The sequence below is a fragment of the Mesoplodon bidens genome (assembly GCF_964165515.1).
Source record: "Mesoplodon bidens genome assembly, chromosome: 7".
Taxonomy (NCBI): Eukaryota; Metazoa; Chordata; class Mammalia; order Artiodactyla; family Ziphiidae; genus Mesoplodon; species Mesoplodon bidens.
Genome location: NC_138164.1, coordinates 110,574,414 through 110,589,453, shown reverse-complemented (window position 1 = coordinate 110,589,453; position 15,040 = coordinate 110,574,414). Strand labels below are relative to the sequence as shown.

General features: G+C 47.4%; 1 protein-coding gene across 1 annotated transcript in view; it reads right to left on the bottom strand.

Moving 5' to 3' along the window:
- Positions 1 to 1,876, bottom strand: part of TOP6BL (TOP6B like initiator of meiotic double strand breaks) — a 102,186-nt gene extending 100,310 nt beyond the window's left edge. The window contains exon 1 of the mRNA XM_081239566.1: positions 1,759 to 1,876. Within this exon, the coding sequence (XP_081095692.1) occupies positions 1,759 to 1,788 (30 nt within the window). The 5' untranslated portion in view covers positions 1,789 to 1,876. The remainder of the gene's footprint in view (positions 1 to 1,758) is intronic.
- Positions 1,877 to 15,040: the final 13,164 nt, after the last annotated feature.

Genomic DNA, 15,040 nt, shown 5'->3' with positions numbered 1-15,040 from the left:
CAAGACAGGAAATGGAGACAAAAAATTGTTCTATTCAAAGGATAAGTTCATCTGGAAATAATAATTTGAAAAAATTAAGTGGGAGTTTGTTTTTCCTGTTTTATTTTTTTCTTCTCCCTAAATAAAAGCCAACATGAAGATTATGAATACGAATAGCATCTGCTTGTGAATCACCTTTACCTTTTATTAAACCAACACTTCTGAGCGTCAGAATACTAGTTAAGAGCATTGGCTCCAGAAGCAGATGCCTGGGTTTGAATCCCTGATGAGCCAAACACTAGCATGTGACCTTGTGCCAATTACTTAACTTCTCTGTACCTCAGCTTCCTCATTTATAAAAATGAGGACAAATCTACCACATATAGCAGCTGCTGAACGTAAACAAAACAATATGTGCAAAATGTTTAACACAGTGCCTGGTATATAGTAAATGCTTAATAAATATTAGCTATTATTTCTAACAAATTCATCTGCACACAATATTTTAAGTTTAACAGGTCTCCACGATCTCTTGGTAAAACATTCAATCTTGATGAGACAATTTTAAAATAAAATATATTGTATTTAATTTCCATTACTATTTATGAAAGTAGACTCTCACTTCCACACTGAGGTACCATAGCGAAAATTATTACCCTCCCCCTTTCTTTTTAAAGGCAGGGAGATCCCAGCATGAGAACTTGGGAACTGAGATCCCAATTTGCACCAGTTTGTAAGAAAGGTTTCCAGGCATTTCTACAGTCTAACACTTTCCTTCACACATCCTCTGACTTACTGTGCTCCCTCTGTTCAGATTTTCCCTCAGTTTCTTTATCCATAATGAGAGAGCAGTTGGGAAGAGAACATCAGCCTGTGAGTCTGTGAGTCAGAAGCTCTGGGTTCTATGCTAGGTTCTGTCATCTGTAAAATCTAAACCTCCAACTCTCTCTGATAACAAAGAAGGCAGGAAGCCTGGGAGAACTCGAGGTGCCTTCAGGTCAACCCCTTGTGGCCTCTGGTCCTATTTCACCCGTCTAGTAGTTACGTACGACTAGTTAATCTAATACGAGGCCAGTAGTTAAGAATTCAATCATGTAAGGCTGTAAAAACGCTGTCATGAATGAACAAAGGTGGCAAGTCGGGGCCAGGTGTTCAGTCCCACCCCCCAGAGCTCTCTGGCGCGTGGTGTGGTCCGAACTGGGTGAGTGAGGCCTCCGAACCTCAGCCTCTCATCAGGCAGCTGCTCTGGGACCTGACCCAGGAATCCCCTCCAAACCTCGGTTGACCCGCAGGCCGGATACGGCTTTCCCCCGCTCCCACTTTGCACCGAATGGCCCCGACTTCCCCCCAGGTCGCCCACCCCTGCTTTCTGCTCGCCCTCCCCGGCACGGGCGGGTCCTCCTGGGCTGGCATCCAGGCTCGAACCTGGGCGTCCGCTGAGGTTTGGCAAACACTTGAGCTGCCTGAGCCTCGGTTTTCTCAGCTGTCAGGTGGGGGCGGCACCAGCGCTCAGAGGACGGCCATGCCACCCACTGACTAAATTCTCCTCACTGAGCACCCCACGGGCTTTACTGCCCAGATGCTCCCACACCCCACTTCTCCTCTGCTCCTCACAACCCCGCGAGGGACACGCTGACTTTCACCGAATCCTATCATTCCCGAACCTTCCTTCTCCCCCTCAGGCAAAGCCAGACCCCTCTGCCCAAACTTCGCGGCCTCCTCACAAGGCCCGTCTCCTCAGACTGTCCTCCTCCGCTTCCACTCCCTTCCCGGCATCACCTCGCAGACGGCCACGGCCGTCCCCTCCATTCCGCGCGGCGAGCAGTAGCGACGCCCAATCGCTGGGCGCCCGCCAGGGATTCGACCTCCGCCCGCGCCCACGCCCACGCCCGCGCCCACGCCCGCGCCCACGCCTGGCCGCGCGACTCCGCCCTTTCCCGCCCGCGCGCGCGAGAGCGCCCCGCCCACCGGTTCGCCGCGCCTGCGCACTCAGCGCCGCGCCGCGCCGCGCCGCCCCGCCCCCCTGCGGCGAGCCGCCAGGACCTGCTAGGAGTGGTCCGGAGGGTACCCGCTGTAGCGGAGGTCCGTGGGCCGGCCGCTGGGCAGGCAGCGGGGATGGGGAGAGCCCGCGGGTGGCAACCGAGGCTGCAGGCGAGCAAGAATGAGGGCAGGCCACCACTCCTCCCTTCCTCCAGAAAGAACTTTCCCACGGTCCCAGCGCGAGGTGCAGCCCTCAGCTCTTTGCCTCCGCCGGGAGAGGGGCTGCCGGTGCCGGAAGCGAGATCCCCAAACCGGTGCTTGACCTCCAAACAGTCTCACCTCCTGGGGGGACTGCCCCAAGTGCCCCAGGCCAACCTCTGGTTTCCCACCCTTGGCAAGTTAAAAAAGAGTTAAATTTGAATTTCAGATTTAAAAAAATAATAATAATAAAAACAAGTTTTTAGTCATACGTGTATCCCATGCAATATTTGGGACATATGTATACTAAAAAAAAAATCGTTCTTCTGAAATTCAAGACTGGGCGTCTTGCATTTTATCTGGCAACCTGTCCCAAGCAGATCCCCCGCTTAATCCCAGGGTGCCCAGCCAGCCCCTAGGCAGGATCTGGAAGGAACAAGCCCCCCACGTTTGTGCACTAAATATGCCAACGACAGGACCTGGATTTCTTAGGCTCCAGCTGACAGAAGCTCCAGGGTTTTCCAAGAGCATTCCCAACTGATCGGGAAGGTAGTCCTCCAGACTCCAGCTGCTGAACTCAGGGCTTTTGAGGGAGGAGCGTGGTAGGAGGGGCTTGAGCCCAAACTGATGATTTGGCAGTTGGTTCCTCAGGCATCCAAAAGAAAACTGGTGAGAGAGAGTCCTGCCTGGCAAAGGGTTGCCCAAGGAGAAGGGTGGTGCAGGGTGTGTTGGCTGCTTCCCTTCAAGGAAAATTCTTCCACCCCAGCTCCAGAAAGCCAGGACTGGGCAGAACAGGCAGGGGAGCTGGCAGAGTGCCTGTCCAGTACATAACCTTGGTGCTACTCCAGAGGACATGACTATTAAGACCTGAATCATAGAGCCTTGTCCATCTTTGCTCAGCACTGTTGACCACCCTCCCCATCTCTGTTGCTCAACAGGTAGATCCATTGCAGAAAGGTGGCTTTTATTTATGGAAAATTCATCATAATACCATCTCGGACTTGATACGAGAGCTGACTTTTGGGGAACCGTTGGAGCCTTCCTCTCCCTTTCACTCTCTTCTCTCTCGGGTGTCTCCTTTAGAAACGGGAGTCGCCAAGGGGAAGGGAGCTAAGATTGAATGACTACCTGTTGTAGGATACCACTGGCTCTTTACATCCATTTTTTTTACCCTCACAAGTATCTTATGAGATAATTGTTATCTTCACTATTTGATGGGTGAGAAACCAAGATGCTGAAGATGGCTCTTTAAAATATTTCCCATGGAGACTGTTGGCTTAGCAGAAAATGCCCCACCTTGAGAATGACACTGGGAAGGAAGGGTGGAGGAACAGCTGCCAATGTAGAAGTACTTCAAGTGAGTTGGTCGTCCTGCTTCCAGCCCTTGGCCTTGGAGTGAGCATCAGGGATGAACATGCAATGGAATACCCAATACCATCCTAGAGGCAGGGGAGGCCTAACAGAGGTGGGCAGGGACACAGCCAGATGTAGGCAGAAGTGAGGAAGGGAGCCTGTGATCTGAGGGCCTGCCATCAGGATTGCCACCACATAAACCATTGTAGTCAGCAAAGTTTGATGCAGGCTTGCCATGTGGTGGGCACCTACTCTGTGCTAAGTGGTCTTCACCTTTCCTTTATCTTAAGTAATCCTCCCAATCTTGTAAGGGAAGTGTTATTATCATTGTTTTATTAATGATGAGAATGAGCTTCCAAGAAGAGGTTGTATGACACTGAGTTTGTAAATGGCAGAGCCAGAATCTGAAATAAAAATCTCTTAACCACTCTTTCCTTCTCCCACGTGGATGTGACTGCCTAACTGCTTGTCTCAGAGTTCTGTAGTACAGGGACATTAACATTACCGTGAGAAGCCAACCCCTCCGTGCAAAAGCTAAGACAGTGAACTCAGGTACCCTCATCTCCCTACAAACCAAGGCTTGAATGAGCCACAGTTCCCACCCTTCTTTCACCCATCAATGTGTGCCCCCATTCTGTTTGAGGTCTAGTAACTAACATACTATTGGACTGACTCCACATTATTAGAACTGTTTTTACTTAGACCCCATCCTCAGAGCAGTGGAGTGTTAGAGCCAGAAGGAATTGCAGTAGAGGTTATCAGTGATCCCCAATAGATGAAAAAGTTTGAGGCCCAAAGAAATGAAATGACCTGTGTGAGGTTAAGGTCACCTTAGTCAACCAGGTCAACCAAGGAGCCTTTGGATGCTGCTTTGGACATCTTCAGCCCTGGAGTTCAGGGTCATATTACCAGTGTCTTCAGAGGGCCAGTTCTCCCCTGTCATTAGACTTAATGGCATATTGACTCTGTTTGCATTCCTCCACCTACCTCAGGATTTGGATGACTGTTGCATGCCCACTTTGGGACATGCTGTTTATTCTGAGAAGAAATGCCCTGTCTGGGCAAAAGAGCCCCGGATTGATTCTGACCCAAACCCAACGGTTTGAGTGGAGCCAGAACATCCTAGGGAATGCTACCAGGTGAACAGTGACATTTTAGGAACTGTTGAGCTGTCTTTCCCTTTTGAATGTGCCCTCTCTGTGTATATCGTTCCTGGATACTTCTTAGGAGCTACCTTGTTCTCAGGCTCCCCTACAGCATTCAAAAGCCCTGAAGAGATGACCCTAGGCACTTACGTGGAAAATATCCCTGAGGTCCCCCTTATCAGGCTGTTGCGAAATTAAGTCCACTTGAGTAGTTTCTTTCCCCCTGGGAATCTGTTGAGAACCTGCTTCTCATATAAGCAATAGGAAAGGGTTAACTGCCTCTCTCGGGTCCTGAGCCAAGTCTGTGCCCCACCAGTTCCCATAACCGGGTTTCCTGAAATGGAGCAGGTCCCAGGTGCCTCTCCACTAATCACATCCCTGGAAATGGGGCCAGGAAGCTCAGATTAGCTCATCCCTTCACCTTCTTGAGGCCTTCTCCACCTGGAGCACAGAATCTGGGGCAGCTTCATGACTCACCTCCCTCTGCTTCCCTATCAGGGGTCAGAAAGGGATATTCTCGCAGATGAATATTAGATTATGGGGGGCACTAGAGGCTATAGTGGTGCTGACTTTTGTGCCAATTCTTGCACTACAGCAAAGGAAAGATTCTCCCCCCAAGACGACATCACTGTTTGTATAGTTAGAGTATTTCTTCTTCACCCCCATTCCCTATGTTTTCTTCCTCTCCTTCTTAGAATGACTGACTATGATACTGGGTAGCTTCCTGTTTTTCCTGGCTGACGATCACCCTTTGCACAGAATCTCTGATTTCTCATCTACTAGTAGCAGGTTCTGGGGCCAGCCCAGGATAGCATTCCTTTCCTGTTAGTGTCTGGTTTCTCCTCTTTCTAGATAACCCATAAAATCTATATCACAAAGTGGTTCTGCTCTCCGTAATTGGCTTTTTACTTTCTCTCTAGGCAGAGCTGGCTTTGTCCTGCCAGCTGGTGTCCACCAGAAGGGAAGTATTCTTTGTAGCATAGAAGACTCAGGAATGGAAACAGCAGTGGTCACATATGGCCAAGTAAACCAATTGATTCAAAGGCCAGATGATCAACTTTACTTGAAAGACAAGTAGGCTAACTGGGACAAAGAATCTTCTTCTAGGTGCTCCGTTAAAGAGGACACTGGTTCCACATGTTCAGTCTTGGTTCACTTGTTGTATGATTACAGTACTCTGAAGAATTTTTCCAAGAATGCTGGTGTACGAAGTCTTTAAAGCTAGTAATATGGAAACTTGGTTGAGCTTATCTTTCACTGGTCTCCAAAGTTGACTTGATTTTCACCCATTCTAGCTTTAAGGCTGCTTCTATCTTCTGTTTCCCCAACTTTCATTCTCACCAGCTGAGAAAAGGCTGTGGGATCAAAAGTCTAAAAGGGTCAGGATGTCTTCATTCTTTTCCCATTTTACTAGTCACTTTTGGTGTTATGTTCTAGTTTTCCACAACTAAAATAGGAAAATTCTCCCAGGAATATGGTTAAAATAACATCTGTGAAACAATTGGAGAGTTTTAGAATCTTTAAATTAGAAGAAATCTTAGAATTCATTTAATCTAGTGCTTCCCAACTAGAGCAATATTTTTTCCAATTCATTTCCTTTATCCCCACCCCTCTTCCTGAATAGCCTCTCTCTACCTCCTTCCTCAACCTATTCCTGGTAACCAAGGCAGAGAATTGATCTAGTTTGCATATTTTGTGTATTTAGGATTGGGAAATACCTCACTGATTTCGTGCAAGAGTCATTCCAACTGTCCTGACAAGCTGATACCTAGTTTTTATTTGAATTGTTGAATTTACTTGAATTGGTGAATTTACTTGAATTGTTGGGAAAGATGCCACCTCAGAGGCAATCCATTCCAGTTTTGGACAGCAGTGGTCTGGTAGGGTTTTCCATTATATTGAACTGAAATCTCTCCTGCTGTATCTTCCATCCATTGGTCCCAGCTCTGCCCTTTGAAACCACAGAGAATTCATCTAATCCTTTTATAAAGGGTAGAGGGGAATACCCAGGATTGTTATTGTTAACTTGTCATAGTGGTTCAGACCTGGTCTGAATGATTGTATTACAGATGTCCTTTGCTTTATACACTAGCTATGTTCCTAAAACGTGTAAACCCAGTTTTGTGTGAATCAAATCATTTTAAACATACTGGGAAACTGACTGTCTGAAAGGAACCCTGTTATCAGTTCTTTCATTAACTAAAAATTCCTTTTGTAATGCAAATAACCACCTCCTCCCCGCATTTAACCTTTTTTGCAAGTCTAGATTTTCATACATGATGTTTTACTTGAGGGGAGATTTGTCTATATACAAAACAAGTAAAATAATGATAATAGCAATAGCTAACATTTATTGAGCCCTTATCTGGCACCGGGTGTCACACACCTGACATGCATTATTTAATTTCTCACCACAACTTCCCTTAGAATGATCCTCTATTTCCAGGGGAATCTGAGGCTTAGAGAAGTTAAATAACTTGTCCAAGATCACACAGTTAGAAAGTGATGGCCCAGAATTTCAACAAGGTCACAAGACTCTAGAACCTTGTGTCTTAACCACCGGGAAGTTTCAAATGCCAATAATAGTTGAAATGACTAACTCCTAGCTATGTGCCACAGCACAAGTAAATCAGGCTACGATACAGAACACTGACCTGAGATTTCTATAGCTTCAAAGATGGACACAGAATCTACTCTTTTTGGGTTCTGGCACTGTAAGTTTCCCAGCACAACTCACATTTTCCAGTGCAATTTGATCAAGGAACCCCAGAGACATCCCTTCAGTTATTAGCACTAAGCAGATACTGCCAAATTTTATTTCAGATATATGGGTATCATCAGACACTTTTTCATGGGAGTCTGTGTACTCCCAGGGCTTTGTGGCATAAGCTTCTTAGAAGAAAAAAGTAGTTCATTATTGACAGGTAAAATCAAAAGTATTGAGAATCATGGTTGAGCCCAGCCTGTTCCTAGGTGAGTTGGAATCATTCAAATGTGTTTTTAGGTCCAGTTTTTAATGGTGCTTAGGTTTGCAAGTTAAAAATAGTTTGGGAGGGATGGTCCATAAATAAGTACTGTTTTGAATCCACACTGGACAAAGATAAATGGTTGTAATACTTCTGTGTTCTCAAATCAGTTCCAGTTTCTCCAATTTAGTCAACAACAGCATGCACTCACAACATTGCTCAGCTCAGAACGCATCCCCTGAGGCTCCTGGAACCCCAGGCTTTTCCACACTATAGAAGGGAGCTCCAGGTAGGGCTCTTCCGTCCTCCACACCCCTCCTCCGCAGACCACCGTCAGAACTCCCCATTTGACTTGAGACTTTATCTTGGCTCATCCTCAGACTTTTGCTTTCAAATACATGATCATTCTTTGCAAATCACGTCTGAATTGGTGTTACACAGGCCTCCTGGTCCACGGTTGTCTCAGGAAATCAGGTCAGTCCTTGTAAGCCCTGGAGCTCCCCTCGCAAGCCCACATTTCTGACCTTTACTTGTACAGCAGGCTTGTTTACAACCTCAGGTCACAGACTTAGGTGAGGAAATACGTAATTTTCTTTATTTCTCCACCTAGCTCTTCAGCCCCCATTTCTACTAATGGCAGAGAAATAGTAAACCACGCCGATTCCAGACAACTCAATCATCTCAAGTTTTAAAGTCAGTCTCTTAGGATTCTCCTCCCAATCCCCTTCTCACAATGTTCTACTTTGTGGTTTATGTATTATTCTGATGCCAGGGAACAGGCTTTACGGTCAAGTGCTCTCTTGCCTAACTGATAAACTCTAGCCTTCACTTGGTCTTGGCCAATGGGCACTGCATCTGCTGCAGAGATGAGGTTCTCTGGTGAGTGGAAGCTGTGGTCTTGGTATAGACAAAGAGCAGTGATTGCTTCGTGGGGAGCTCAGGGGTGGCTCCCACTTCAGCTCTTCCTGGTATATCTGAGCCTCCGTCGGGTCCCTGGCTTGGGCCACGTACCCCCTCAGCCTCTACTGTGGGGTGCTCACTCCCTACCCCACAGCAGTCCCTGCAGGCACCCAGTTCTCAGCTCACTCTCACTCTCCTCTCAGGGACTGGGCAGCAAGGAATTTTTCCGATTTCCTCCAAAGGTCGACGAGCCAAGGAGACTTGGGCTTAGGGAGTGAGAAGCCTAGGGATGGTGAGGAGATGGAATACATCTCAGACTTACTTTGCCTACACAGGTGACGGTGCCACTTCTATTCTGTGGCAGTTGCCCTTGTTGACACAGGGTACTTTGAAAGGCTGTGTCTCCTCAGAGTTCCAGGAATGAAGTGGAGCATGAACCCCCTCTGTCTACTATTCTTTGGTGGGGGGAACAGAAAACAAAACCCCACTGTTGCACCTAGTTGTTCTTGCACAACAAGAAAACTCTCTTGTTCTCCTTCCCCAAGCTTTTTCAGTTTTGCCCCAAGCTCAAAAAGGATTATATTTTCTGTGTGAAGGGGAAACTCACATGTTCTTTCCAATTCGACAGTTGATGGCATAAACTGAACTTTAGGTTCATCAGGTTCTGGCTCTTGAGATGTCTCTTGGATTAAAAAAAAAAATCCCTCTCAAGAACCTGGCTCTTACAATGAAAAAGACTGAAGCTTTCAAGAACATCTTCTCTGCAATAGATTTTAAAAGGTCTAAGTTAAGAGTTCAAAAACCAAGACTTTGATCTTCTGTATCATTTCTATGCAGAGGGCAGTACATCTAGAAAGCACTTGCTGCTGCTTAAGTGATGGGGGATAGATTAGGAGCAAAAGAAATGGAAAACACATTGTTTGGTATGAAAACATCTAGTTGCTTCTGTTTACAACAAGGAATCACCTTCTCCCCCAAGGTCTTTTCTGTTATTCACTGATTTGTTGCACAGGTATATACATGTCTGCTCTGTTGAGAATACAACTATGAAAGGGATATTCTCTCTTCCCTCATGGAGCTCATGCTCTAAGAGGAAACACGACCAATGGGCAGTAACGGTCCAGTATGGAGTGATAAGAAGGCCCCTGCCCCAGACTTGGAGCCCAGGGAAGGCTTTGTGGAGGAAGCAACAGCGAGAACTTTAGACTTTATCCCAAAGGTGTTGGGGAACTACTGAAGGGTTTTCAGCAAAGAAGTGATCTGTCAGATTGTTGTGTTAAAAAGAGCACTTAAGCTGCAGAGTGGGAGATAAAATGACCCAGGAACAATGCATAGAAGGAGAAAAGGGCTTAGAACAAAACACCATCACCAACAATAACAACAAAATTACTTGACAAGCAGAAAAGAATTCACAAAAGAAACAAAGGAGGGACCACAGGGGTTGAAGGAAAACCAGGAGAGTGTGGCAACCCTAAACCAAAGGAAGAACATTTCAAGAAGCAGGCACACTTAGAGTCCATTGCTGCCAAGAGAAACGGTAAGATAGTAATTGGAAATTGACACTGTATTTAGCAATAGGATTATTGACGACCTGGTTGAAAGCAACTTTAGAGGACTAGAAGTTATATTGCATTGGATTAAATCAATTGCATCAAAGCCTATCTATCCCCTTCTGTCTCTACACTGATATCTTCCAAATGCCTATCTTAGTCCAGACCTCCTCTTTTTTTTTTTTTTTTTTGGCCGCGCCAGCAGCATGCAGGATCTTAGTTCCCCAACCAGGGATCAAACTCGTGCCTGCTGCAGTGGAAGCTCAGAGCCTTAACCACTGGACCACAAGGGAATTCCCTAGACCTCCTCTTTGAGCTCCACACCCAGATGCAATGGATGACTCAATATCTCCAAGACCAACACTCTCTCCACCCAAACCTCATCTCAGCAAATGGTACCTCCCTTCCTCCAGTGGCACAGTCCATCCATGAAAACCCCTTTTTCCTCACGACCACCCCTATATCTAACCCATCACCACATCTTGCCAATCCTTTCTACCTATGTGTTCCTCCATCTCCACTGCCAGCATCCAAGTTCAAGCTACCATCTTCTCTCTCACCTGAACCATGGTGGTAGCCTTCTAACTGGTTTCTCACATCAAATTACATACCCCTCTAACCTGTTCCCCACACAGCAGCTGGAGTAATCTTTTAAAACTACAAAGTTGGTCACTTCACTTCCTTGTTTCAAATCATTCAATAGCTGCCAGGGCTCTAAAGGTAGAAACCAAAATTCTTTAAATGGCCTAGTAAGCCCTAGTAAGCATGATCTAGCCCTTGCCTATCTTCCTAGCCAGAATTCAACACACAATTCCTCTGTCTTCCTTCTCACTGTCCCTCTCTGTTTCTCACACCATGCCTCCTGCAGTATCACACACTCTGCGTCCCTGTAGCCAAGAACATGGTTCAAATGTCAGACTGTCTGAGGTAAAATCCTAGGTCTACCCCTTCCAGGTTCAATGACCTTGGGCATGTCACTTAATGTCTCAATGCCTCCGTTTCCTCTTCTGTAGACTGGGGTTAAAACTTACCTTTTAGAGTTGTTACAAGAAGGAAATGAAATGTTCTGTGTAAAGTATAGAAACAGGGAATTCCCCAGCAGTCCAGTGGTTAGGACTCGGCGCTTTCCCTGCCGGGGCCTGGGTCCGATCCCTGGTCAAGGAATAAAAATCCCACAAGCAAGCCGTGAAGCACAGCCAAATAAATACATAAATACATAAATAAAGTATAAAAATATAGTCCCCAATTAATGTTAGCAACTGCCCCGTTCCCTGCCTGGTTAATGCTCCTCATATTTCAGATCTCAGCTCAAATTATCTGCGGGACGCCTCCCTCGCGCTCCCACCTGCCCACCGCACCACGAACTCCCTAACCAGGTTATGACTCTGTTAAATTCTCACATAGGGTCCTGAACTTTTCATTCATTCTACAGTACTTTGTGATTATATACCCGAGGAATTATTTTATTAAGATCCATCAACCCTACCAGCCTGTAAGCTCCAAGAGGACAGAGACAGTGTCCATTTTACTCATTATTAGATCCCCAGATCCCAACACGGTGTCTGGCATATAAAGCAGGTAGGTTTTGGATGAACGTTTGATTGAAAAGGAGGCAAAGAAGCGGAGCCAAGGAGTTCAAATGACTCTAGAAGACTGTCATCATAAAGATTAAAGGCAAGACATGGAGAAGGATCTGGTTTTCTCACTACATTTTTAAGCTGGAAGATACTTGAGCATGTTTAAATGCTGTTGGGAAGGAGCCAGAGGAGAGGGAACTCACCAGAAGGGATGAGAGCCATGGGGCTGCGTGAGGGGATGGGACTTAGGGCAGGAGCAGGCAGAATCAGTCTCAGACAGAAGGAGGGACACCTCTTCCATGGTATAGCAACGAAAGCTGAGAATTCAGCTGTGCCTGTAGGTTTGGTGGCAGGAAGTCCTACCAAGACCTTTCCATGAATCTTGGTAGCGTAAGCAGCAAACCTGGATTTCTCCGAGAAGCTCAGCATATTTAGTGGACATCACTCCATTCACTTTTGCCACTCATGTAAAAAGAAAGCAGATATTTTCTTCATCATTGACTGTACTGACGCACTACAGAGCAAAATAACAAGTTTCCAAAGCAACTCAGTTACAGAGCTGAGACAAGCGATCTCAGTGTTCTCTTTATTGAACATGCTTCCTCCCCAAATTGGGAAACAGTATGGTAAAATGATAATATGGTAAAATAATAGCTGGCACTAGTTGAGTGCTTACTATGTATGGGGCACTGTTCTGGTAATTTATCTGCAATAACTCATTTGATCCCCACATTACGATACATTTTAAGATGAGGAAGCTGAATTCCAGGGAGGTTAAGTAACTTGCCCAAGGTTAACAGGTGGAGGTGGCAAAACTAGGTTTTAAACCCAGGAGTCGGGACTTCCCTGGTGGTCCGGTGGTAAAGAATCTGCTTTCCAAAGCAGGGAACATGGGTTTGATCCCTGGTCGGGGAAGTAAGATCCCACATGCTACGGGGCCACTAATGCCGGGTGCCACGACTACTGAGCCTGGTCGCCTCAATGAGAAAGCCCACGTGCGGCAAACCACAGAGCTCGCGTGCCAGAACTAGAGAGAGAACCCGCACGCTACAACTAGAGAGAAGCCTGCGTGCCACAACAAAAGATCCTTCATGCCTCAGTGAAGATCCCGAGTGACACAACTAAGACCCAATGCAGCCATAAAAAAAATAATAAAATAATAAAATAAAATAAACCCAGGAGTCTGATTCTGAGCATCAGTTTGCTCATCAATAAAATGAGAATGAGAACGTTTACTTTATGAGGCTTTTAAAAGGGTTATGCAATGTTGAAAAGGGGAAATCACTATATACAAGATATTATTGTCATGTTTATCATAAAATCTAACAAACTTGTCTTCTAGTTGGGTCACAATCTAATAGGCTATCGTGGAGACCCTCGGTTTCCATAACCAGTACAGCAGCAGCAGGTTGGCTGATTCTCATCCCATCAGCTTTAACATCCCTGACCAAGTCTCCCTGATGACCGAAAGCACACCTCGGTGCTCCCTTCCTCCTGAATGCACTCACTACTACCTTTGGGAACAGCTGCAGCTTATGCTCTCACTTCTTTGATTTTGTTGCCTGAGGAGTGACTGTTAAAAAATAAGGAGACTGAATTACAGCTAACAGTGAAGTGCACTCCGGAAGGCCAAGTTCCAGTTTGGTGGTAGAATCCTGGTTCCAGTTTAATGGTGGAATCTGACTATCAGAGCTGGGAGAGAACTTCAAGTTCTTCTTTTAGTGCAACTAACACAACAACCCCTCTCCCAACCCATTTTATAGACTAGGAAAACTGAGGCCAGGTAGGTGAGATGAAACAGCTAGTTTGGATTGGTAGCAGGCTTTTTCTTTTTATTACCTTGAAAATGGGTTTAACACAGATGATTTCACCTTACCAAAATCATATCTGGAAAGTACTTCAAATATTTATATATTTGTTTCATTATGTGTACCTTTTCAGAAAGGAGCCAAATCCTAAAATGCTGTTACTCATAAATAAATAAAACCTTAAACCAATAATTCAGGTAAAGCCCATTCTTCACATTGCCCTTACTTGGCCATTTCAAGCATTTCTCTGGTAGAAACAGGCCCACATCTTCAGGGGCAGTAAAATCTAATGGTTCAATTCGGACTGCTCTGTACAAAGTTCATCTCTTAGCTTAGTCTCCTAGTCTGAAAGAACTGTACCTACCTCTTAGAGCTGGAGTTGGGGAGGGGGGGGTCACATGAGATAACACACTTTTAGCACCTATCTGGCACTCTATAACTTTATGATTTGGGCATAATTCTTTCCTCTCTTAAGGAGATAGCAATTCACTATTCGATGACCTTAGACCACTAGACCTTAGACCACTCCGATGCTACTAAACCAAGGAGAAACCCAGCTGTGACAGGCTGAGAAATGTCCGTCCCCACCCCCATTCCCTTTTAAGACAGTGAGTAGGCCGGAATTCTGGTTGATAAATGAGAGGAGCTGAGAAGGAGCTGAGAGAAGCTGCAGTGATGACTGTTCCGAGAATCTGATCTGCAAGGAGACGAATCTCCACATGTACCATGGAGATGCTTTGGGAAAGAGAGCCGGCCTACCCGACCGAAGGAGGACCAGAGAGAGAAGGGCTGGATGAAAGAAATGCTTAAAGGGAGATGGATTGACTGGAGGTGCCCAAAGAGGAAAAACTGAAACGGGAAACAGAGGCTGAATATTGGGAAATCTTCTGGGCGGTGAGTGCCATTAAAGGAGGCATTGCGTGTCCCAGGGATACAGATTTGGGGCGAAAAGCGTAGTAGGGACAAAGGTGGGCTGCTCAAACTGCGGAGGCAGAGCCCCCAAGCTGTGGGGGGTACCCGGACGGCCCGAGGGTGACCAGGGCCGGCGAGGACCGGAAGGCGGGGCTCTGGGGGCACTCACAGGGTAGGCGGGGGTGGGTGGGGGGGAGGTCGGGAGCCGGCAGAGGAGCCGACGCCGCGTTCGCCCCGGGGAAGGTCAGCGACCCCGGGCCGGGGAGCTGAGCGGAGACCCAAGAGGGGCCGCGGTTGCCATGGCGCCGGGCGGGGAGGGGGTGACTCGGGCCCCGCCCCGAGCCCCGCGGGGCTGCCGGCTCCAGATGGTCCCGAGCCTCCCGCGGGAGCCGGCGGCCTGCGGCAGGGGGAGGCTATTGTCCTCCTTCCGCGGCGCCGCAGTCCCGCCGCTCGCGCCCGCGCTCCGCCACCGCCGGCCCCGCGCGCTCCCCGCGCCGCTCGCGCCCCGTGACAGCGCCCGCCTGCAGCCTGCCGTGCGCCCCGCCGCCGCCCGCAACCGCCCCTCGCGGCTGGGCTGCCGGCGCGGCAACGACCGGTGCGCCCCCGCCCGCCGCGCTCCCGCCTGTCCGGCCGGCGCTCCGCACCGAGGTAGGTGCCGGTGCCCGGGCCCGC